General features: G+C 46.0%; 1 protein-coding gene across 2 annotated transcripts in view; it reads right to left on the bottom strand.

Annotated features, from left to right (window-relative positions):
- Positions 1-5130: 5130 nt before the first annotated feature.
- The window catches only part of TBC1D7 (TBC1 domain family member 7), a 108709-nt gene continuing 89836 nt past the window's right edge, over positions 5131-24003 (bottom strand). For both annotated transcript variants that reach the window (XM_078687607.1, XM_078687608.1), the window contains exons 6-8: positions 22534-22679; positions 12336-12465; positions 5131-5580 (exon numbers count right to left, since the gene is read on the bottom strand). In XM_078687607.1, coding sequence (XP_078543733.1) covers positions 5494-5580; positions 12336-12465; positions 22534-22679 — 363 coding nt within the window. In that variant the 3' untranslated portion in view covers positions 5131-5493. The remainder of the gene's footprint in view (positions 5581-12335; positions 12466-22533; positions 22680-24003) is intronic.

Here is a 24003-nt window from a genome sequence, read left to right as displayed (position 1 = left end):
TCCTTGCACCCTTCGGTTCTCTGGCCCCTCCACCCTTCGGTTCTCTGGCCCCTCCTCCCTTCGGTTCTCTGCTCCTTGCACCCTTCGGTTCTCTGGCCCCTCCACCCTTCGGTTCTCTGGGCCCCTCCACCCTTCGGTTCTCTGCTCCTTGCACCCTTCGGTTCTCTGGCCCCTCCACCCTTCGGTTCTCTGCTCCTTGCACCCTTCGGTTCTCTGGCCCCTCCACCCTTCGGTTCTCTGCTCCTTGCACCCTTCGGTTCTCTGGCCCCTCCACCCTTCGGTTCTCTGGCCCCTCCACCCTTCGGTTCTCTGGGCCCCTCCACCCTTCGGTTCTCTGCTCCTTGCACCCTTCGGTTCTCTGGCCCCTCCACCCTTCGGTTCTCTGCTCCTTGCACCCTTCGGTTCTCTGGCCCCTCCACCCTTCGGTTCTCTGCTCCTTGCACCCTTCGGTTCTCTGGCCCCTCCACCCTTCGGTTCTCTGGCCCCTCCACCCTTCGGTTCTCTGGCCCCTCCACCCTTCGGTTCTCTGCTCCTTGCACCCTTCGGTTCTCTGGCCCCTCCACCCTTCGGTTCTCTGCTCCTTGCACCCTTCGGTTCTCTGGCCCCTCCACCCTTCGGTTCTCTGCTCCTTGCACCCTTCGGTTCTCTGGCCCCTCCACCCTTCGGTTCTCTGGCCCCTCCACCCTTCGGTTCTCTGGGCCCCTCCACCCTTCGGTTCTCTGCTCCTTGCACCCTTCGGTTCTCTGGCCCCTCCACCCTTCGGTTCTCTGCTCCTTGCACCCTTCGGTTCTCTGGCCCCTCCACCCTTCGGTTCTCTGGCCCCTCCACCCTTCGGTTCTCTGGGCCCCTCCACCCTTCGGTTCTCTGCTCCTTGCACCCTTCGGTTCTCTGGCCCCTCCACCCTTCGGTTCTCTGCTCCTTGCACCCTTCGGTTCTCTGGCCCCTCCACCCTTCGGTTCTCTGGCCCCTCCACCCTTCGGTTCTCTGGCCCCTCCACCCTTCGGTTCTCTGCTCCTTGCACCCTTCGGTTCTCTGGCCCCTCCACCCTTCGGTTCTCTGCTCCTTGCACCCTTCGGTTCTCTGGCCCCTCCACCCTTCGGTTCTCTGCTCCTTGCACCCTTCGGTTCTCTGGCCCCTCCACCCTTCGGTTCTCTGGCCCCTCCACCCTTCGGTTCTCTGGGCCCCTCCACCCTTCGGTTCTCTGCTCCTTGCACCCTTCGGTTCTCTGGCCCCTCCACCCTTCGGTTCTCTGCTCCTTGCACCCTTCGGTTCTCTGGCCCCTCCACCCTTCGGTTCTCTGGCCCCTCCACCCTTCGGTTCTCTGGGCCCCTCCACCCTTCGGTTCTCTGCTCCTTGCACCCTTCGGTTCTCTGGCCCCTCCACCCTTCGGTTCTCTGCTCCTTGCACCCTTCGGTTCTCTGGCCCCTCCACCCTTCGGTTCTCTGGCCCCTCCACCCTTCGGTTCTCTGGGCCCCTCCACCCTTCGGTTCTCTGCTCCTTGCACCCTTCGGTTCTCTGGCCCCTCCACCCTTCGGTTCTCTGCTCCTTGCACCCTTCGGTTCTCTGGGCCCCTCCACCCTTCGGTTCTCTGCTCCTTGCACCCTTCGGTTCTCTGGCCCCTCCACCCTTCGGTTCTCTGGGCCCCTCCACCCTTCGGTTCTCTGCTCCTTGCACCCTTCGGTTCTCTGGCCCCTCCACCCTTCGGTTCTCTGCTCCTTGCACCCTTCGGTTCTCTGGGCCCCTCCACCCTTCGGTTCTCTGCTCCTTGCACCCTTCGGTTCTCTGGCCCCTCCACCCTTCGGTTCTCTGGCCCCTCCACCCTTCGGTTTTCCTCACCACTGGGCCCTTCAGTTCTCTTGGCCCCTGCACTCTTTGGATCTCGGGGCCCTTGCGGCTTTCGGTTCTCTCTCTCCCAGCGCCATGCGCTTCTTTGGGCCTCTGAACCTTTCAGCTCTCTTCTCCTGCACCCATCGGTCCTGGGACCTGTTATGGCTGTCTGTCTATCTCTGCTCCCGCCGGCCCTGGGTCCCTTCTTGCACCCTATGGTTCGATGGCCCTCCTGTACCCTACGGTTCACTCTCTCTTCGCCTCTCTCAGCGCATCCACTCTTCCGTTCTCTTGCTCTCCTTGCAACCTTTGGTTCTCCCCCCTGCATCTTTCGTTTATCTTGCTACATATTTCGGTTCTCACGTCCGTTTGGGTCTATAATAATAAGAAATAAATGGGGTCTCTCTTTTTCTCTCCTTACATCCTTCGGTTCTCTGGGCCTCGGAGTTCTTCCGTTCCAGGAGTCCCGTCGCGGCCGGCAAGAGGGGGTAAAGGGGGGGGGGGGAGGGAGCTCGGCGCGAGTGTGGGGGGAGCGACAGAGTAATGTAAATACAATTTCAACTAAACTTACCTTAACACCTTCCTCCAACTGCGTCCTTCGGATCACGTGCCACCGCTCCTGCTGCTCCTAGGCAGCCTCCCTCCCGCTCCCCTAAGCCACACTCACTGCATGTGGGGGCGTGGGGCCCCTCAAGAGATTCATTCCCGGTCTGATCTGGGCGGCGCGAAGAGGGGCCCAGTCCTGAGTTAGAAATGGCATCTGTTACGCCAGGGCCCGGGCGTGCGCATGCGCACCAACCATTTCATTAATGAAGAGGCCATGGCATGCGCGCACTGAAGAGGCTTGGTTGCTACCTTTGCTGAGTGAGGGGCCCCCTGAAGCGCGAGGCCCCCGGGGCCCCCCCACACTGCGGGGGCCTGTGTTACGCCCCTGTGGAGAAGGGGCAAAGTCAGCCACTGTCCGATGGCAGAACACAGAGGGACATATTCAGAAAGGCATATTGGAATATATGAAGCAGGTAATTACTTTTACATGCCATTATGAACTGTCTCCAAAAGATTAAAAAAAATAATAATGATACACACTTGGTGCACATAAAAAGCTCTGCACTCTGTGTGTGCACTTTCACTAATATGGAATTGGACGTTTGGGGCCGTTTCACAAAAGTGCAATAGCATGTGAAAGAGCATTCGTGCATTACTACTTCCTGGCCTCATAAATGCCTTTGTAAACAGACCTCTCTATCCTGTAGTATGTGCCTCCCAACAGCCTACACCGAAAATCAATTGGTGCTGGGGTGCGTGCAGGGCGGCTGGGGCCTCTCAAAGTATAAAGTCCACTCTGTCGAGCAACTGTTGGATGAAAAGTCCCATGCACAACCAGAAAGAAGCATCTCTTATTAGGGCTCCAAAAGTTAACGTTAAAAATCTTTATTCATGCCATTTTCACTTCATTCTTTTTCTTGAAATTATCAATATCAGGATTTCCGTCCTTTTACAGCATTCTTTCCATTTAACAATAATTTCAGCTCTAGCTCCTCCCCAGACTCTTGACAGGCATCCCTTCCACAGAAGTTTAAGTGAGTCATGCATTAAACTGAGGCAACGCCCTCCACAGACTTTTAAATCACTCATATTAAAGAAGCATTTGCAATGCAATAGATCTCGCGTTTACGCAAGTTTAAGCCATTGGCATTGTAAATGACAATGCCTTTTATGTTTTAAAACCAAAACATAAATAAAAAGCATTGTCATTTATAATGCCAATAGCATAAACTAGTGTAAATATGAGACCTATCCTCTCCATCCATCCATCCCCTCCACTCCACTCCATCCATCCATCCCCTCCACTCCATCCATCCATCCATCCATCCATCCCCCCACTCCATCCATCCATCCATCCCCTCCACTCCATCCATCCATCCATCCCTCACTCCATCCATCCATCCCCCACTCCATCCATCCATCAATCCATCCATCCATCCCCACTCCATCGCTATCATCTTGCAAATCATCTTTATACACCAATACAGACTTTGTTAAAAATGTAATGCAACACATTGTCATATACAATGCCAATAACTCAAACTTTAATGCTGCGAGACCTATTGCATTGCAAATGCTTGTTTTTTAAAGAAGGCATTACATTTGCCATAAGTACCACATCATCTGCCAAGCTAATACAAATGATTCAATACAGTATAAATAACTTTCTAAACCACCATCTAGCTGAACATTTCATCCCAACATTTGTAAAAATCAGTGCAGTCTAGACTACTCCCCTGCCTCATAATAAATGCAGGAAAAGGCCAAGCATGTGGGCCCAGTTATTATAGGCATAGGTTTCACACAGTCCTGATCAATGTTTATTACTTCGATATTGCACTGGGGTCAAATAACACTAGCACCTACTAAAGGACTGTGTCCTTTGCAATCTAGCTGGAATCAATATCTGACTAGTCCAATCACTGGTGTCATGTCAATGATAGTGGCTGAGGCTAGCATTCAATTCAATCATCTACCAATCGTCGCGACGGTCATTTCACCTACAACTGACTTATTTAATAGACATACCAAGTACTGTGACAGTTTTTGAAGCATAACTGCCAGCTAGATCCATTCAATCAAATGAACATTTTACAGAATGATAACAGATAGACTGAGTAGCCGACAATAGCATAATTGAAAGCATTTCCAGAATTTGAGAATGCCTAAAGCCACAAAGACATAAAATTTCAGGGGGAGGTTTCTATGCAACCTGAGTCTTTAGACTGTTGGCTAATGTAGCATGGCTTCTATCCCAACAGAAAGCCAAGCAACTCAACACAAGACGGGATCTATGGATTATCCCGCATTGGTGAAATTAAACCTACTTTATTAGAACAAATGGCACAGAAATATAAGCCGACTCATGAAAATAAAAAGAACTGATAAACAGATTTTTGTTTATCGCTGTCCTAGTTTAAAGGACACATACACTGGCTGAGTGATACTAGTCTACAGGCTAATATGTGACATAGGGATCCAGAACACTGCCGAAGAAATGCACATGATATGCTTTAGGACTGACAAAATTAAATTCAGATCTGGAAAAATGAGATGAGATGTTGGGTGCCTTTTTCTCACCTGACACACTGCCTCCTTGAATTACATTTGAAAGTGCAACTGTAAATGCCAATGTATATAATGCCACAGAATGTGAAGCAAGTGGATGTCTTCATGACTGCTGCTAAACTGCAAAGTGTGTGTATGTTAGGAAAACTAATAAAACATTTTTAAAATAAGAATCCACAAAGAAAGGGACATATTTAAATAAGTATATTTAGGTGGGTAATTATGTAGATACTCCAAGACTGTGCCAACATCAACAGATACAAGCTCTAAATCCAATTCTCTTCAACATAAAAATTATAGATTTGCATTATGACAAAAGGACTGCATTTTTCATAGAAAGTACCTCCTTATTATCGAACAACGGGATAACCGAGTGCCACCTCTTTGTACAAACAACTATTTACAATGGTTTGCCTTATTAACAAATGTTTTCTTCAGAATCCATTATTTACAAGAATTAAGGCAATCATAAATAATACATAAACTCAAAATAGCAACAAGAATGTAGGGCAATCAATCCAGGCCATTAAATAGTAAGTAGTTTCGAACGTTTTATGCAGAATTCACAGGTGTCCCACAGTGTTTGTGCCACAAGTCGATAGCTTTGCTAACAATGGCATCAGTGTGGTCTTGAGGAATCTGAAAAACATACAAAATATTAGAAACATATATACCAGGTTTCAATTTTCATATTTTCTTTTTCAACTTTTTACATCAACTAATTAAAAAAATGGAAACGCATTTAAAGGACTAGATCTTCTTAAAGTCTGTCCTACACTTTTCCCAAGAAAAAACATTAAAAAAACACCAACATGCAAAGAACATTATCTTAGCTAGTCAAATCATTTGTGTGAACTTTTGCCATTCAGCTATGTGAATCACAGCAGGTGAAATGAATAAGGAGAATAAACATAATTTGAGAATTGCTCTACACCCTTCTCAGTGTGAGTTCCTTTTAGTCCAAAGAAAACAAAAAAAAATTCCTCAGGCAATGCACCTCGGTTCTACTGGTATTAATGATGAATATATTTTATAATTTCCATAAACTTATTCATACTGTTGCTAGTAGCAAACAGGTTTTGTTCATCAGTAACTTTTTCAGGGCACATCCATTATGGATGTGAGTGTTCGTAATGTCCTGATTGGGCAGATCCCATTTGTTTTGCCCACGACAGTCTGCATTCAATTCTCATGCTCTTTGTAAATGAACCATTCAGCCTGTTTTGCCACTCTAATGATCTCTGGGGTTGGCCGTACTCCTCATGGCCCTTAAACCACGGTTCTACAGGATACCTATTTGTGTGTGAGTCTCAGTGTGGTGGAACATAAATATGCCAAATTGTACATAAGAATGTAATAGAACTTGGGTGTAAAAGAATGTCCACATCAGAGAATTTTCTTAACAAGGCAAAGTAAACCCAGTAAGGTCAGTGGGTGTAGATACCATTAAGAAATGTCTGCCTGATAAAAGAGGACTAGCACAGAGTATTTTTTAAGCTGGGCCTCTACTTCGGAGCCAGCACAGCCACAATTTCATTCTCGGTCAAACTTCTATATGTTTTTTGCCATGGGCCTTTGCACTTTACTTAAATTGCAGCCTCACGCTCACTTGAGAGCATTGGTCAGATGTACAAGTGACTGCTTTTGGATTCCAGCAGCTGTACTAAATGTGACACCCGACTGCAGTGACCAAGCGTGGGAGACAGAAAAAGACTGGTCAACTTGTGGCCATCATCTATAGAGGTAGGGAGAGCTCTCTGGATATGGTTCAGATTCACTCTGGAGGTCTAGAAGTAGAGGTCACTCTACTGGTGCTAGATGCCAAAGAGTCATTTACCATTTAAGAACAGCTTTCACGTCTTTTTGGAGAGTTTATAGCAAATGTGCAGATTCATATCCAAAAGCTTCACAATGAATATAAATAGAAACTATTAGGTATTAAAACCATAAGAGAGCTAATAGCATCCTGTAGTATTTTCAGCAAATTTACTGACGCACAAAAACTTTCAGTAATCAGAAAATCTAGCAGGGTATACAATTAATGAGCTGAAATGATCTTGTAATCAAGCCAGAAATTGGAAAGAATCAGGAGTCCTATGCAACCCACATTAAGGGGCTGATTACGATGCAGCCCAGACAGCCTGGGCCGCATCTCAGTTTACTTTCCGCATTACAATGCTGGCGGCTGGAAACTAAACTGGCCGGTCATTCTGGCTGGCTTCCGACAGGCTCATGGAGCCCATCGGCCAGTCGGAGGCCGGCCCATAATCTTAAAGGGCGGTCTTTCCGCACTTGGGATTAAGATGCATGGTTTCAATGCTGGCCTTTCTGACATGAAAACCCTGTCAGACAGTGTGTTTGGAGGCCCCTAGCAGGGGTCCCTTGTGTGTGCGGCCTCTGGTTGGGGGCTAGTGCCCCCTGTTAATCCCTGTACCCCGTGGCAGGCACCTTGAGGTGCCTGCCACGGGGTGCAGGTATTAACACCACCTCCCATTTCCCTATGAGAGAATGTACTAAGGACGGTTTATGGTCTTAATACATTCTCCCATAGGGAAATGTCAGAATGTGACCGAACAGTGTTCAGTCGCATCCTAATCAGGAGGTTGGACCGCCAACCGAAGGTCGGTCTGTCTCAGTTCTGAGACATGTCAGGCAAACGCAAATCAGCCCGACATCATAATAGGCCCCCAAGTGTTATTAATATTTTGATTGGGAAGTAAAAAACCCATACCAACAAAAATGTTCATTTCCATGTCTGTATTGTGCTACTTCATGGCTGAAAATAATCATTGTGCCATATCACCAGATTTTAAACTCCGGTTTCAACTTCTGTCAAAGAATAGAAGATTCTTCATACTTAAAAAGTAATTCCACCTGGCTTCCAGTTGTTCTAGTTACATTTTTATGTGTACTCCTCAAGGCTACAGTCTCACCTCCCACAAGGAACTGAACTTGGAACTGTGATACATCATGAGTATTTTGAAAGAACAGCCTTACAACAATCAATATTAAATGTTTGCATCTAGTGTGTAAGCTATATTCACTAATATGAATTCTATTTTTTGTCGTTGTTTGATCAATAAACAATTTGCCACAGGCGAGCTTTAGGACATGTTTCATGTCTTGGAAAGCCTCCATCAAGACCTTTCTTTCAGGTTGTGGATGCATTAACTCTGGACCTTTTATAACATTACCACAACAGGTACAAGCCAACTATGCGTATGTTCCGTAATATTTCACAGACATGTACTTTTTCTTCTTCATATTATCTCTTACCAAGAAAAATTGAAGTTTTTTTGGTCTTGAAAATACCACCATCGGTCTGTGATGTGTAAACCATGCAAAGCATAAGCACTCTCAATTATATCCCAATGTTTCAATATAAGCCTTTTTATCATATATGCGTGGCAATTTTCTCCTTTGCTACTTTGATGCAGCCTTGATTAAACGAGTTATCATTTAAATTATATATTTTTTTTATTACATTTCTTTATTGATTTTCAGGTTAAATCACAAAATGAGAAACAATAAAAAAGAACACATTGCCACTTAAAGTGCCTGACTAGGTATATTATACCTATATATAGTGACAGTCCATTATTAGCTCCATACAATATCTTGCATTGTTCGTGATAGTAGCAATAGTGGGAAACCATCCATTACAATTTTAAGAAACATTAAGAAGATTCAAACCGCAGCTCATTGATGAATCAAACTACCCTTCCGGTTGTGCTGCAGCGTCAATATCATTGGTAGTGGCTTGCGCTGTGGAGAGCAGCTTTCAGGCTTAGTCTTGAAGGAATGTTAAGCAGCTTGTTTTACCAGAATGCAACCTTATAGTATTGGTTAAATGAAAGGAGAACAACACAGTAGTTATAAAAATATGTATTTATTAATATAACACTATCTAGTACGACACAGTATCTCCTTCCAGGGAGATAATCACAAGGCACACAATACTTTAGCACAGAAATGATAGTAAACAGCACTAATACACAGTGGGCCCCAGGGGGACCAACCTGTATACTAAAATAGTGGTATAAGAACCACGAATCGAGTCAAGACAGTGCCGAGAGGTTGTAGACTTGCTGGGACCCCAAAGAACCACCAAAGGTGAGTAAGTAGGGACCCCAAGGAGGACGGGTGCAATGTGGGAACACAACTGCGTGCTCTGTAGAATTCTATGGGAAAGTCGTGGTTGAAGTTTTAGAGTTTATGGACCCTTCCCAGTGGACTGCAAAGAAACCCTGTTGAAGTTAGGAGGTTGGAGAGCCACCCCACCAGTGGATACTGAGGTCCCGAGTTACCTATCCCAGGGAAGCCGGGTGCGAGGACGACCAGGAGCCACATGCGAGCTGTCCCACGAAAGATGCGGAGTACTGAGGGGGTCGGTGTCCGGAGGGAGCACCAACAAGCCTTGGCAACGGCAACCGACACAGAAGGTCAAGGATGGGTACGGTTCGGACCAGCAAGGTCCAGGAGGCTCACCACAGCAAGGGGAGTCAGGGCAGGCCTCGAGCAACGAGGGGAGCCCAAGAAAACCAAAGTTGACCCTCAAGTGGACTTGCAGGCCGGAGGCACAGGAGTTGCGAGAGAACCTCGAGCAATTTCACCAAACCACAGCCCACGGAGCACTCTCTGCGAGGAGGCTGGAATTCTTGGTAGGACATGGAGCCAGAGGTTGGGGCTACTTGGAGCCTAATGCGCTTGTTCGGGAAACGCCAACAAGCATATGCACCTGCAAATATATGCGGTTCACAGGAGTTTGGGTGTTGCAGAAGCCTTCGGAGTACGTAGGAGATCAGGGTCAGCAGACCAGACAGCAGTGTTGCGGTGCCTCCGAATGCAGGGTAGCGACTCCTTAACTCCAAGGGAGAGATCTTCAGATGTCCTTGATGCTCCACAGGTCCTGCATAGATCCTGTATGGTGCACGGGCACAGACGATGCCCAAATGAAGTCCAGCGAAGTCCAGAGTGTTCAGACGGGCGCAGTTCAATGGTTTCTGGTTCAGAATCTTGTCCACGTCAAATCTAAGGTCATACAGCAAGGTAAGCCCTTTTGTACCCATGGGAGAGGGTTAAACAGATTCAGGGGACTCTCCCAGGGGACGGTCTGGACAGTGGGGCGGTTACTCCCATGTCCTTAGTCCAGTTTCGCACCAGAGCAGGAGCCAACGGCTCCCAGGGCTGGTTTGAACTGGACTATGCACAAGGACACCCAATGTACCCCTCATGCAGACTTTCTGTCGCTGGCAAGGGCACCCACCCAGCCCTAATACAATAATACTGTCTGGTAGGTGGTCACACCTCCCTGTGACAGAATGCCTATTGTTCTACCTTCCCATGCTCGAGCTTGGCTCAGCAGCAGGAGGGCAGAAATGTGTCTCTGGTCGGCAGCAACCATTTTGTGCTGCCCGGGACTAGAAGGCTGGTACTGGGAACCCCAGAGATCCAACAAAGCTCGCTTCTGAGTGGTGGAATCATACCTCCCACACCGGTTACTGGTGTGGGGGTATGATACCAACATATTTGACACCAAACACAATGGGGTTTGTTGTAGCCGTTTTAGAGTTGATCATGCGGTCGCATAATGCCACTCTATATGTCGTAAATGGCTGTCTCACTGACAACCCGGGAGAATGGACGCCGTAGGCTTCAGGGGTATTCTGCTCATGCAGTGGCACCCTCTCACTTAGAACCAAGCACCCTGTCTTCAGGATTGTTATGGTCTGCTATATGGGTGACTTATAGGTTTTAAGTGCAGTGCCCCCCAGATATAGTAAACCTATATCTTAAGTAAGTGGTGCATGCACCAACGTACACAGGCTGCAATGGCAGGCCTGTAGTTCCATTTTGCATGGCTTCTCATGGGTGGCATAATACATGCTTCAGCCCATGGGAGGCCTCTGGGGTACCTATGCAATGGGTGCATGGGTACCATAAACTAGGGACTGACAAGGGTACCCCAGTATCCAATCTGGAGTGTATCTAAGTATATAACATAAGAGTTTAGGGAGAAAGCAGATCGACTGGGGTCCTGATTAGCAGGATCTCAGTCAGACTAGTGAAAAACAGTATCCAATTTAGCAAAACTTTGGGGTAACCATATGAAGCAGATCCTACTTTCCTACACTCACCATGAAATCACAAATCAATGCTGTCTCATCCGCATGCTTCCTCACTCTGCGCATGCTACGTAAGATCTTCAAGTGACTACCCCTACATACAAGACACACTGTGACACAAGCCCTCATCTCCATCTGAGTCCCTTGCTCACTTGGCCACTGGATTCAAGATAGCCTGGCTGATGAGGATTATGAATCCGAAACCGGTCCCAGGATGCTTGTTTCCGGTCCAGGGAAGACATGGCTTGGCAGTTCGGGCTGGACTGTTCCCAAGAGGCACAGGGTCAGACTGATTTGCATATGGCCATGTCTGAACTGGGGTGGCTGAGTGAGCTAAAGAATGGTGATGGATTAAACCCAGATCAGTTGACTGGGGGTGAGTGTTTGATTTGCTCAAACGCTCCGTCCATCATCCCCTTTGTATCACAAGCCCTCATCTCCATCTGAGTAGACTATGGCAATGCCCTCTACATAGGAATCGCCACACACCTTCTACAGAGACTTCAGACCATACAGAACACTGCAGTCTGATTCATCTTCGGCCTTTCCCGACAAACCCACATCATACCCTACCTCAGAAAACTCCAATGGTTCCCCGTACAGAAGAGATGCCAATTCAAGCTGTTGACTCACTCACACACCGCTCTTCACAATCAAGGGCCTGCCTACATTAACTACCGGCTGAACTTCCACCATCCATCGAGAAGACTAGGCTCTGCCTCCCTTTCACATGCCCCCACTCCCCACATCTACTGAAGCAGAGGTGGAGAACGCTCCTTCTTCCACATCGCAGCAAAGACCTGGAACAGGCGCCTCCCCATGCACCTCTGGGCCATCACCTCACTTCCAGAATTTCGAATGGCCCTCAAGACAAGGCTGTTTGAATAAGCGCCTGGATACCCTATTGGGTGATTACTCGCGCTTTATAAATCCTGATTGATTGATTGATACACTCTTACGTGGAGCAAAGGCTATGAGATGTTCAGATTATGCATGCCATAAATGCACAATAAATAATGGGTAGGTGTTTTTTGCTTCATTTATAAAGAATAACATGATAGTAAAATGTAACAAAATTGTACTGAATTTCAAAAATATCAGTATCACATTAGCAAGACACATGTTACTTTGTACCTATTGAAACCACTCTTTTAGAACGTGCACCATCACATAAACTTGCTGGTGAAGAACACAACATTTTTATTACATTCACTCCCGGTGTAATTTTAGTTCATTACCGAGACACACAGTACACACTCAAGTACTTACAGTTTGTAGAAATTGAGCAATAGATTCAGCAGTAGTGAGAACTAGTAGTTTCATTTTGAAGTTCACTAAAATTTCTATAGCAACGAACACCAGGATCTTGCAAGAGCCACTTATTACTTTGTCCCACACCCTAGAAAATGAAATTTAAAGAATGTAAAACACTCAAAAGCACTGCTGCTAATTACATTGAGGGGTTTCTGAAACACAGACAAATTGTTGGCACAAAACAATCTCTCAATTCTCTGCCACAACATAGGTCATAATTTAGCAGAGCTCTGTCATGGTGAGAAAACCATTAAGCAACCTGCACAGTTTTGCCATGGCACAAGATCAAACTGCTTTTAAACAAGGCATATTATACAACAGAGGTAATTTCATACCCTCTTCATTTAAAAGGACTGAATTCCACTTGCTCAGAGCAAGTGGTAAGCAATCTATCCAGAAGTAGTACACATCAAAGAATTAATGAATACTTACAAATAGGGTGATTAGGCCAGGTTCACAAAACCAGTATGTGTAAGTACACATGGGTCTGCGCATAAAACTGTACAGAGCTATTTATGGTTTTCAAATCACACACAAGTGATCCATGTACTAAAGGGGTCATAAGGACTTGTATTTTAAGTCTGTCAGCCCTAGCCATACAGCTGATGGTAGATATTGGAATTGAAATTTCTTAAGTTTCAACTTTTTTTAAATGAAATTCTTTACTTTGGGATTTTTTTTAAAATGCTGACAGTTATCTTCAGAACAATTGATGACACCTTGCATTAGTCTACAAATTCTACCCCCCAAAAAAATCACCAATGTGTGTTTAAATACCTCAACCCCATCTGGTTCCGTAGTTATGTTACCATATGAAATTGAAAATGGTCCCAACATGTCCCGCATATTTTCTTGTACTTCTTTGAACATCTTCTAGATCAGGACTGGTCGCGAGCTGATTTTTGGTGGGTTAGGAAAGTACGAGCAATAAAAAAAGATGGCTTTAAATTATGTGATTATCTTGTCGCATTTGCTGGTGCTTCAACAACAGAGGCCAATTGTCAGGATATGCCTTCTGACAAATTCTGCTTATTCTTTTAACATGGGGATTTGGTATTTACTTTTTTTTCTCTGACTGCAAAGTGAGAGGAGTTTTTAAAGTGAATTATGTGGCAATCTTGCAGGAGTACAGGGAGTGTGAAGGGATAGGTTGTAGGATGTCATTTTTTGCAACACACACCAAATTGTAAATACCTGTAAATTAACTTTATGCATTCAGCAGCCAGGAAAGAAAAAATTAAACACTTTTTTTTGTATTTCTGAAGTGTGCTGGAAGCAGATTTTAATAGGATCAAAATACATCAAGACGCTTTACTAGGTGATGCAAACATTATAAATATTCACAGAAACCTGATTTGCACACATTAGCATGTGGGTGCTTAAAATTTGTATCAATAAAACGGTCAATGCAAATTTAGTGGCCTACAGTTTTGGTACCATTTGGCTTTAGGGAAACTTTCAGAGTTTAGTAAACACTGCGGCTCTTCAAAGTGAATTGCTCAACTCGCATGAGTCACACTTTTTTTATTTCTCAGGATTGGCACAAAATATATGGCCCCCATGTTAAGAAATTGTAAGCATGTCACCTTAAAATAAAACTAGTCTGGCTTAGTGAAGTTCCAGTTCACAGAGTCTGGTGAATTGTAAAGATTCAGGTCCCTAAGAAAGCTGGTAAGTTCTGTGGATCGGTAGTAAAGGGTTTGCAACTTTCCCTGTCACTGAATTGAGCTAAGGAAGAGTTCATGAAGGCGAAGGTAGTGCCAACATTAGCACACAGATTTCTTATGATCTTGTTAATGCTGGCAGGATGTTGCAGTTGGACAGTGATCCATGCCAGGCATTGGACCTCAATCTACATAGTAAAATGATGATTTACTCAACTGTAAAATAATGGGAGAACTACAGACTCAAGACTAATAGGGCTGCCAACTGCTGAGGCATGGCTCAGAAAAGCTCTACAAAAGTTGTAAGGTACGTGAGCTCCCGTTCGTCTGTGAAAGTGTCAAAATTGTGCGCGAGGCGAGAGATCAGTTTTTTGTTCATGGTGAATAGGAATTTGGTACAGAATCAGAGTGACCTGGTTGGATCACACCATCCTCTTGCCTGGAGCAGCTGTCTGGATGTGACTTAGTAAACATCTGGGGATGGGCAGCTTAAAACAGTGGCAGCATTCCACTGACTTCCCTGATGGTGGTGCATGGATGTGATCTGTTGGCATGGGAGAGGGATTTTGACTGTTTGGGACTGACTGAGTTAGTACACCTGTGACGTATTACCCCACCACTTTGAAGATGTTGCAATGACAAATGCAGAAAGAAGAGTTGCCTCTCTTTTGAAGTGGCTGCAGGCTCCTGTGGTGGGACATTACACTGGTGAGGCTGTTGCTCGACTCTGTAGATCATGTCAGCACTCCTCCTCTTTCCATTTCTTGAGCGGTGGGGTTGTTGTCAGCGGTGCTTCTTGCTGAGTAATAATTCAGGGTGTATATTCATGACTTATCCTACTCTGCATGCTGGACAAAGGCCCTGAGCGGGAGAGGTGGAGACCCTTGGAGACATTCGAGCTGGGGCAGCATCCTGGGCTCCATTCATCGTTTGCCCAGATGCTATAAAGAACCGAGATGAAGGAGGAGCCTTGTGAAGCAAAACACAGTATTACTGATGCACGCATACCTGTATTGGTGGAAGAGTGGATTCCCATGTCGCTGCATGATGGACCACTTCATGTTGGTTGCTGAGGGATGGCTCCCCTTCCCTACCCATTTTGTTGTTAGGCAGAAAATCCCTTTTCTCCTTATGTATCTCGTTCAACAGTCCCATGTGAAAGGTCATTGATGAATTGTGCATTCTTGGAAAGAGGCTGCACGAACTGGAACCAATACAGCTTTGGTTGGATGTATTCCCTCCTTCTCCTGACTCTTCACCCCCTTCAACTGCAGCCCATTAAAAGGACAAACAAGTACACCACTCTACATTAGTGAACTCTAGCACATACCCGAATAGGCGGTCAAGTGGGCAAGATGCTCTAACAGAAAAACAGCTTCAATAATAAAGATCTATTCTTATCAAACGCAAGCTCAATTAGTCCCAAAATTTTTTTTTCTTTATTCTGGTAATCTTTACCATGAACGACACACAGCCAACGCGTTTCGTTCCCCGTAGGAACTTCGTCAGGCTCCGAATACGAATAAGCCAAATCGGCGTTTGAAACTTGATCAAAAGTCAGTTCAGACGATAAAATGCAGAAAGCCACCATATGCTGGTTTGATTCAATATTAAATGATCTATTGTGTTGATACAAAGCGATGACCACAAGGCAGTAATAATATCCACACTAAACCACGTTTCTCCACGAGCAAAATCAAAAGCAGATAAATTCCTAATTCATACGAAACCTCGCAGTATCAGGAAAAAATGACTGATATGATGTGGATTTATTGCGACTAGAATAGCTTGTACAAGGTATATTATAATATCTTGCAGAAATATTGAGGGTGGACATGTAGACAAAAAGAAGCACTTGCAATATCCCAATGGTAATATACACAAGGGCGGCCCAGCGGATGGTGGCTAGCAGATGTTAACCTACGTTAAGAACAGTGATTCCCAGCATGATAACAGGAAAACCTCGTTCAAGTGTATATTACCATCGGGAGCTCACAAGTGCTTCTTTTTGTCTACATATCCACTCCCAATATTTCTGCAAGATATTATAGGATACCTTGTACAAGCTATTCTAGTCGCAATAAATCTGCATCATATCAGTAATTTTTTCCTGATACTGTGAGGTTTCGTATGAATTAGGAATTTATCTGCTTTTGGTTTTGCTCGTGGAGAAACGTGGTTTTGTGTGGATATTATTACTGCCTTGTGGTCATCGCTTTGTATCAACACAATAGATCATTTAATATTGAATCAAACCAGCATATGGTGCCTTTCTGCATTTTATCGTCTGAATTGACTTTTGATCAAGTTTCAAACGCCGATTTGGCTTATTCATATTCGGAGCCCTGACGAAGTTCCTACGGGGAACGAAACGTGTTGGCTGTATGTCATTCATGGTAAAGATTACCAGAATAAAGAAAAAAAATGTTTTTGGAGTAATTGAGCTCACGTTTGATTTCAACGAGTGCACCTTCCACCCTTTGATGAACATTTTGACCTGATTTGCACCTTGGGACGACGGGTGCTGGAAGTGTTTTGCACCAAATTTAGGATTATTTATGGTACATGTGTTCTGGTTGTGCTGGACACTGGTCGGTTGTTCTGTTCTTTATTTTTTCAAAAGGTCTATTCCTACCCTGATTTTCCGGACTGCACGCCTTCAATGAAGGACATGCCACAATGGTGTATGAACGTAAAATTTAGATAGTGAATTTGGAGACGAGTCTTCCAAGGGCTGATTTCGAGAAAGAGAAAATGTATGAGGGTAGGAACAGCAAAAGGAACTCCCTGAGAATGAAGGAGTCTTGAAAGTGCTTAAGAAAGCCTTGGAGGGACATTTACGCCCTAGACTGTGAGGTCCGCCAGCTCCCTGACTTGCTACTGGAGGTTGAGGGTCACTGATGTGGCTGGTGTCGGACACGAGAGGGCAGAACTGACAACTGTATCTCTAGAAGACGAAATATAGCATAACGAAGGCTGTGATTGGTGTTGTTGCTGTGGGAACGAACTGCCACTGCCGTACTCCACTGTGGGGAATGTATCAAGACTTGCATATCATTCAAGTACAATTAAAAGTGGTATGTTATGTTTTGTTCTGTAAAACAATAAAAAATATGTTAAAAAAAAAAAGAAAGCTGAGAAACAAATGGACGCAAGGAGAGGTTCGGCACCAGGGTCGGACTAGGACAGAAAATAGGCCTAGGCAACAAAATAAAAGTGGACCCATTAGTGAATTTGGTGGGGAAATTTTGAACTTGTAATCATACGCACAACAAGTGTTTCGCAAAGTATGGAAGACTGCATGAATTTGAGCTTGCGGCAGGCAATGTTTGCTTTAATATCAGGGAAACCAACAGCAAAAACTGCCAAGCAGACCATAAAACAGGCCCACAAATGCCAACAAAAATGACCCGCACACTAATCTGTCAGAGCAGCCCATTGAGCACTGCCTGATTGCCCTATAGGCAAATGACAGCAACACCACCACCCTCCTGGACAACCTGGCCAATCTCAGACTCAAACAACTTGTTGACACCCCCACCCACCTTGCCGGACACACGCTCGACCCTATCTTCACCTCCAGCAAACACATCTCCTTCAACCATACCACAGCTCTCCATTGGACGGACCACAGCTGTGTTCACTTCAGCTACAAAACGACCACAACTCACAACCCCCCACAACCCATTCCTCGAAGAAAATGGAACAAAATCACCACTGACCAACTCCTCACATCGCTCAACCAAAATCCTCCAGCCCTCTCATCGGATCCAAACGAAGCTGCCTCCAAACTCAAACAATGGATCACTCACAGCGCTGACGAATTAGCACCCCTAAAAAACCACCAGATCAAACAAGGCAGCAAAAAGGCACCCTGGTTCAACGATGACCTTAAGAAGTCAAAGAAACTTTGCCGTACTCTCGAAAAAACATGGAGAAAAAACCCAACCACTGACAACCTGACCACCTTCAAGACAGCCACCCGCAAACACCACCAATTGATCCGATCCACCAAGAAATCAGCATTCAAGGATCGACTCGACAACAACGCCCATAACAGCAAGGAACTATTCAACATCGTCAAAGAATTTACCAACCCCACTGCAGCCTTAAACGACATCACTCCCTCCCAAGACCTCTGCGATTCGCTATCCTCCTTCTTCTACAACAAAATAGCCGACATACATAACAGCTTTAACAACAGTTCGAAAGAACAGCCCACCCCACCCACTTCCAAAACCGAAACGCTTTCTAACAACCTTCGCGCCTGGAACCCAATCACCACTGAAGACACCATCCGCCTAATGAACTCCATCCATTCAGGTTCGCCAACGGACCCCTGTCCCCACCACATCTTCAACAAAGCAGACTCCATCATCGCACCCCATCTCCGTGATGTCATCAACTGCTCCTTCAACTCCGCCACCTTCCCGGAGAGCTGGAAACACGCCGAACTCAGTGCACTCCTGAAGAAACCCACAGCTGACCCCTCTGAACTTAAAAACTACCGCCGCATTTCCCTCCTCCCATTCCCTGCCAAGGTCATTGAGAAAGCCGTCAATAGCCAGCTCGCCGCCTTCCTTGAATCCAACAACTCCCTCGACTCTTCACAGTCTGGCTTTCGAGCCAAACACAGCACTGAAACCGCCCTCATTGCAGCAACAGATGACACCCGAACGCTGCTGGACAACGGAGAAACAGTTGCCCTAATCCTACTCGACCTCTCCGCCGCCTTCGACACAGTCTGCCATAGCACCCTCATACAACGACTCAGCAACATCGGAATACAGGGAAAAGCCTTGGACTGGATCATCTCGTTCCTCGCCGGGAGAACCCAGAGAGTCCGACTCCCTCCATTCAAATCTGAGGCCACCGAAGTCATCTGTGGAGTCCCACAAGGATCATCACTCAGTCCCACCCTCTTCAATGTTTACATGAGTCCCCGCGCTCTCATCGCGCGACAACACAACCTCATCTCCTACGCGGACGACACCCAGCTGATCCTTTCCCTCACCAAGGACCCTAACACCGCCAAAACTAATCTCCATGAAGGCATGAAAGAAGTAGCCGAATGGATGAAAAACAGCCGCCTTAAACTTAACTCAGACAAAACGGAAGTTCTCATCCTAGAATCTTCCCCCTCTGCCTGGGACGACTCATGGTGGCCATCAGCCCTGGGCATAGCACCCATACCCACAGACCACGCACGCAACCTGGGCTTCATCCTAGACTCCTCCCTCTCGATGACCAGACAAGTTAACGCCGTCTCATCCTCCTGCTTCAGCGTACTCCGCATGCTCAAAAAAATCTTCCGTTGGATCCCCACCGAAACAAGAAAGACTGTCACCCACGCACTGGTCACTAGCCGACTGGACTATGGAAATACCCTCTACGCCGGAACCACAGCCAAATTACAGAAAAAACTCCAACGCATCCAAAATGCATCTGCCAGACTCATATTGGACATCCCTCGCCAAGCTCACATTACCGGCCACCTGAAAGACCTCCACTGGCTTCCCGTCAACAAGAGAATAACGTTCCGCCTCCTCACCCACGCTCACAAGGCCCTCTACAAACTAGGTCCCGAATGCCTCAACACACGACTGACCTTCTACACACCCTCCCGCCAACTAAGATCCTCCAACCAAGCACTTGCGGCAGTTCCGCGCATCCACAGATCCACCATGGGAGGAAGATCCTTCTCCTACCTGGCGGCCAAGACCTGGAACTCTCTCCCCACCCACCTCCGCCTCACACAGAACCACATCTCCTTCAGAAAGGAACTTAAAACCTGGCTTTTCGATAAATAATGCACCCCCTCCCACAAGCGCCTTGAGACCCTATGGGTGAGTAGTGCGCTATACAAATACCTGAACTTGAACTATAGGCCAGTATGACCCTGTTTGGCATGACAACCTTCATTTTGTTGGGGTGCTGAAGAGGTCAAGGGGTCCAAATGTGAAGATGTTTGCTGAGTGATGAGTATCAAATGTTCTACTAAAAGTGGCGTGCACCCATAGGTTCCCACCCTGCTCCCCGATGCCCCCCTCAGTGGCAATAATTGTGCATTTTCTAAGCTTTTGTGACGTAAATGACATTCTGAAGGCTGCAAGAAGTAAAGAGCATCACTTTCCTGACTTTATTCAGGCTGTGTAGGGGCAGAGCTTTTATGCAGCTAAAGCAAAGCCTCAGGGAGGTGGCCCGAAGTGTATGATGTTGTTCCTTGAACTGTAGTGTGTTATTTTTGAGGTAAAGATGAAACTTTTCCAGTCTCTAGAAGAAGTGTGGGGCTGGCAGCCAAGCTTACACCCTGCTGGATCAGGAAATCATAGCTATAGATATCCCTCTAGAGACAACTTTGTTACAGAAATTCCCCCGCCCCTCCCCCCCGGGCGCACACCAACACTGTGACCGCTGGAAACAATCCTCTGTGACTAAATGGTGAGAAGCAAGGGTCATGACAGATGCAGCTGCTACAGAGGGCTGGAGATATCCTAGGTATGTCCTCAAAAGAAGTAGATAATGGAGGAAGCGTGAAGCCTTGAGCAAGGCTTCTTCATGGCTGGGATGGGGTGTGAATAATAATCTAGACGGTACGAAATTCGACTGATTCTCGGATATGTGCTGTTAATGTTGCCTCATTTGTGGTAGCTAAACCTAAGACTTTATATCTTGCTTAAGAAGACAATGTTGAAGGGAACTGCTGTATGCATTTACCTCCTCTGAGATTCCTTAATTTTGGGATTTTATAACTGAAGTATTTACTGTTTGGGCACCCAGCACTTCTTGTGGTGCTAGGCAGTTTTATGTGCAGGTTATGGAAGTGTGGGCTGAGTTACAGGATGGGGCTGCACTGTCAGAATGAGTGCCTACGACTTAATGCCATAGTATGGTCTATGGTCAAAAACTGTCAGAAAATAGCCCGGCTAGAGATTACCCGAGAAGAGAATTAATGGAGTTATGACTTGGACCAAGACAAAATTAAATGGGATGTTGTCACTCAATTACTCCAGAATACTTGATTTAGCATTATTTCAGTAAAAAGATTTTCAGAGCATTTAGAACCAATTTACAGGTAAAGAAATATATTTGCTACTGGCCCCAGAAAATAATTGTCAATTCGTAGTGGAGCCATTTCCAGGAAGCCCCAAACAAATTAAGGGGAGTGAAGAGGTGCTGTAGAGCATGGCATAGAACTTTACACAAACTATAGAATGCAACTCGGTTGGATCAATCTAAGCACTCTAGACTCCAAGGCACGGAAATAGGTATTTTAGGCAGGCAGGCTAGGTGGGGACCTTGGAGTATGTGTGACAACAGGCAACACCAATCCTCCATGTACCCATGAAGCACTATTTAGGGCCTTAATATATATATACATCCATTTACAGAAACCAAGTAGGTGCTTTAGTGTGCTTACTATATGAATGGTAAATTCACCAGTTACTTCAGCAATATGGGTATGGATTGTGGTAGTATAATCGGTCCTGATGAAAGCCACAAGCATTGTGGGAACATAAGTGACAGAAACTTGTTGACCCTAAGAGGAAGTAGAGGTAACTGGAGCCCCTGGACTTCAAAACTTTTCCCATTTTTAATCATACCGGCTGGCGCCCAAAATATAATGTTAGGGCTATGAGGCGGGTATTTTTAAAGAGTAACCCTATTCCTTTTGCAACAGAGTGCTCCCGTTCATCTCACAGGTTGAAGCGCGCCCCATTGCATAATGGAACAGGAAGGAACTCTGATAAAGCAGGCCATCCAGGGGTACCCCTGGATGGTGAGAGTTCATTAAAGCAAAATAATTACTTTCTCCTTAAGTCGACGGGAGGGTTCTTAAATTAATCCAATCAAGTTGGACTCTATATTTTGTTTTAAATTTCCCGGACTCACCACATTAGAGGAGCCTCCAGACTAGATATTTTTATAAATTTTTAGAATGGGAAAGCACACGTTCACATGCAATTTTAATTCTATTAATCTGTGGAGATCAGATATGGGGCATTTTTTAAGGATTCCTTAACCTCAGGTAAAATTAAGGTTGCTCCTGGTATTCTGTGGGTTTGTAGAGGGTTATGGGACGAGGAAACACTGACTGTTAGCATAGGCATGCTCCTCGTGGCTGAACTAAAAATTCTCTGGTGCCAATGGCACCCTTGCTTAGGGACTGTGACCATGTCCCCAAGCAAGGGTGTTAAAGAAATGTGGCGGCAGTGACTAGTAAACATTTCTCTTTGGTTATGGAGGGAATGGAGAAAGTTATTTGGCAGCAGTTCAGGGATCCCGGCATCCTGAGACATCCAATTCACCACCACAATCTGCCAACAGCCCATTAACAAGGGAGGGCTGGCAGCAACAAATGCAGTTAGCACTCAGAATCTGTATTACCCTGCTTTAGGGATTCAACACAATAGACTAACCCAAAAATGATGATCATCAGATATGAGGCAGGCAAATCAAGGAATCTATACAAATCACACAAGTCTTACCTTTGTAGACTGGACTCCGGCAAACAACCTGCAAAACACTTTTTAAACCACAGGTCATATGGAAGTTTGTTCATAGTAGAGCAGGCTTTCAGATGGGCCAGGAGTCGGCTATCTTCCAGGGTTAAGAAATGTTCAAATGTCTTTGGCTAGAGTGACACAGATAAACAAGAAAAGTTTTTCATTACTACAATCTCATTATTTTGTTTGAAATAAAGCACAACAATAAAAACAAGCATTTACAATGCAATAGGTCTCGCAGCATTAAAGTTTGAGTTATTGGCATTGTGTATGACAATGCGTTGCATAAAACTTTAAGCAAACTTTGAATTGGTGAGCAGTGAGAGTGTGTGCAAGAGTATGCTGTTGCTTACAGCTGTTATTGGCAGACTGTGAACAGACAGACAGTTCTGAAGACTGCTTGACACTTTTTGTCAAACAGAATGAGTGGTTCTTTAAGGAACTACTGTCAGATCTCAGCAGACAGAGAGGTCGGGAGGTAATGGGAGAAAGAAAGATCACGACTGTGGGAGCTGAAGCATAGACCAGTGTTGGAGTGTGAGGTGCAAAGCAAAAAATAATAAATAGAGGAGAGGACAGCATGGTGGATAGAGCAAGGAAGAAGGCATGACTGAGGAGGAAATGGTGAATGAGGGCGGGAGCAAGAAGTGATAAGCGAAACAGAAGTAGAAACGGGGTAAAACAGAAGGAAAAGTGTGTGTGCCCCAATCAAGCGGTTGTGGTGCACTAACACCAGGTGAGAGCAGTGAGACGAGAATCCATGGGAGATAATATATGGACACCTTGTCTACACCGAGGAACTAGTGGCACGCTTAAAACAGGTGCTACCTAACCCAACCCACCCTTGCAAAGAACACGCGAGCAGTGCGCTCAAACCCCACCTCAGACCCCCACATCATCCTCACCTACAACCACGCGAGAGGCCTGGCTCGAGCCGACTCCTCGCCAGACGGTGTGTCAATTATTTACCTCCTGCCTCTGCAGAGCTGCTTGCTATGCAGCGCCAGTGCCCCCGCCGACGAGGGCCTGGGCTATTTTTAACCAGGCCGCTCATTCATCCTCGCGGCGCGCCTGATTCACGGGATTGTCTTCCTGTCTAACGATCACACTCTCGGCGCGTTAGTTCTTTGGGTAGGTGGCCGCCCACACTGCGCCTTTGGAGGATTATATGGTAATATGGACACTCGCCCCCTGCCTCCCTCAGCCTGAATGCTGGCGTGGCTCCCCTTTCACATAGGGACGGAAAGGGCTCCGAGCACAGGTGGCGCCCGCCCCAGGCTCTTCGGGGTTTACTTTCACAGGCACCTATCGATCTCCATATCAAACAGTACTATTTCAGATTTTTCGATTAACATGATGTGCAGCAAGCACAGTTCACCATTAGGAAACCACCGTGGCTGGCAGTGCCCGCTCCCAGAAGAGAAGCTGCAGAACGCAGCAGCGGATTATGAC

The sequence above is a fragment of the Lissotriton helveticus genome, chromosome 4_1 (genome assembly GCF_964261635.1).
Source record: "Lissotriton helveticus chromosome 4_1, aLisHel1.1, whole genome shotgun sequence".
Taxonomy (NCBI): domain Eukaryota; kingdom Metazoa; phylum Chordata; class Amphibia; order Caudata; family Salamandridae; genus Lissotriton; species Lissotriton helveticus.
The sequence above is the reverse complement of the archived record's forward strand: the minus strand, read 5'-3'. Positions and strand labels throughout refer to the sequence as shown.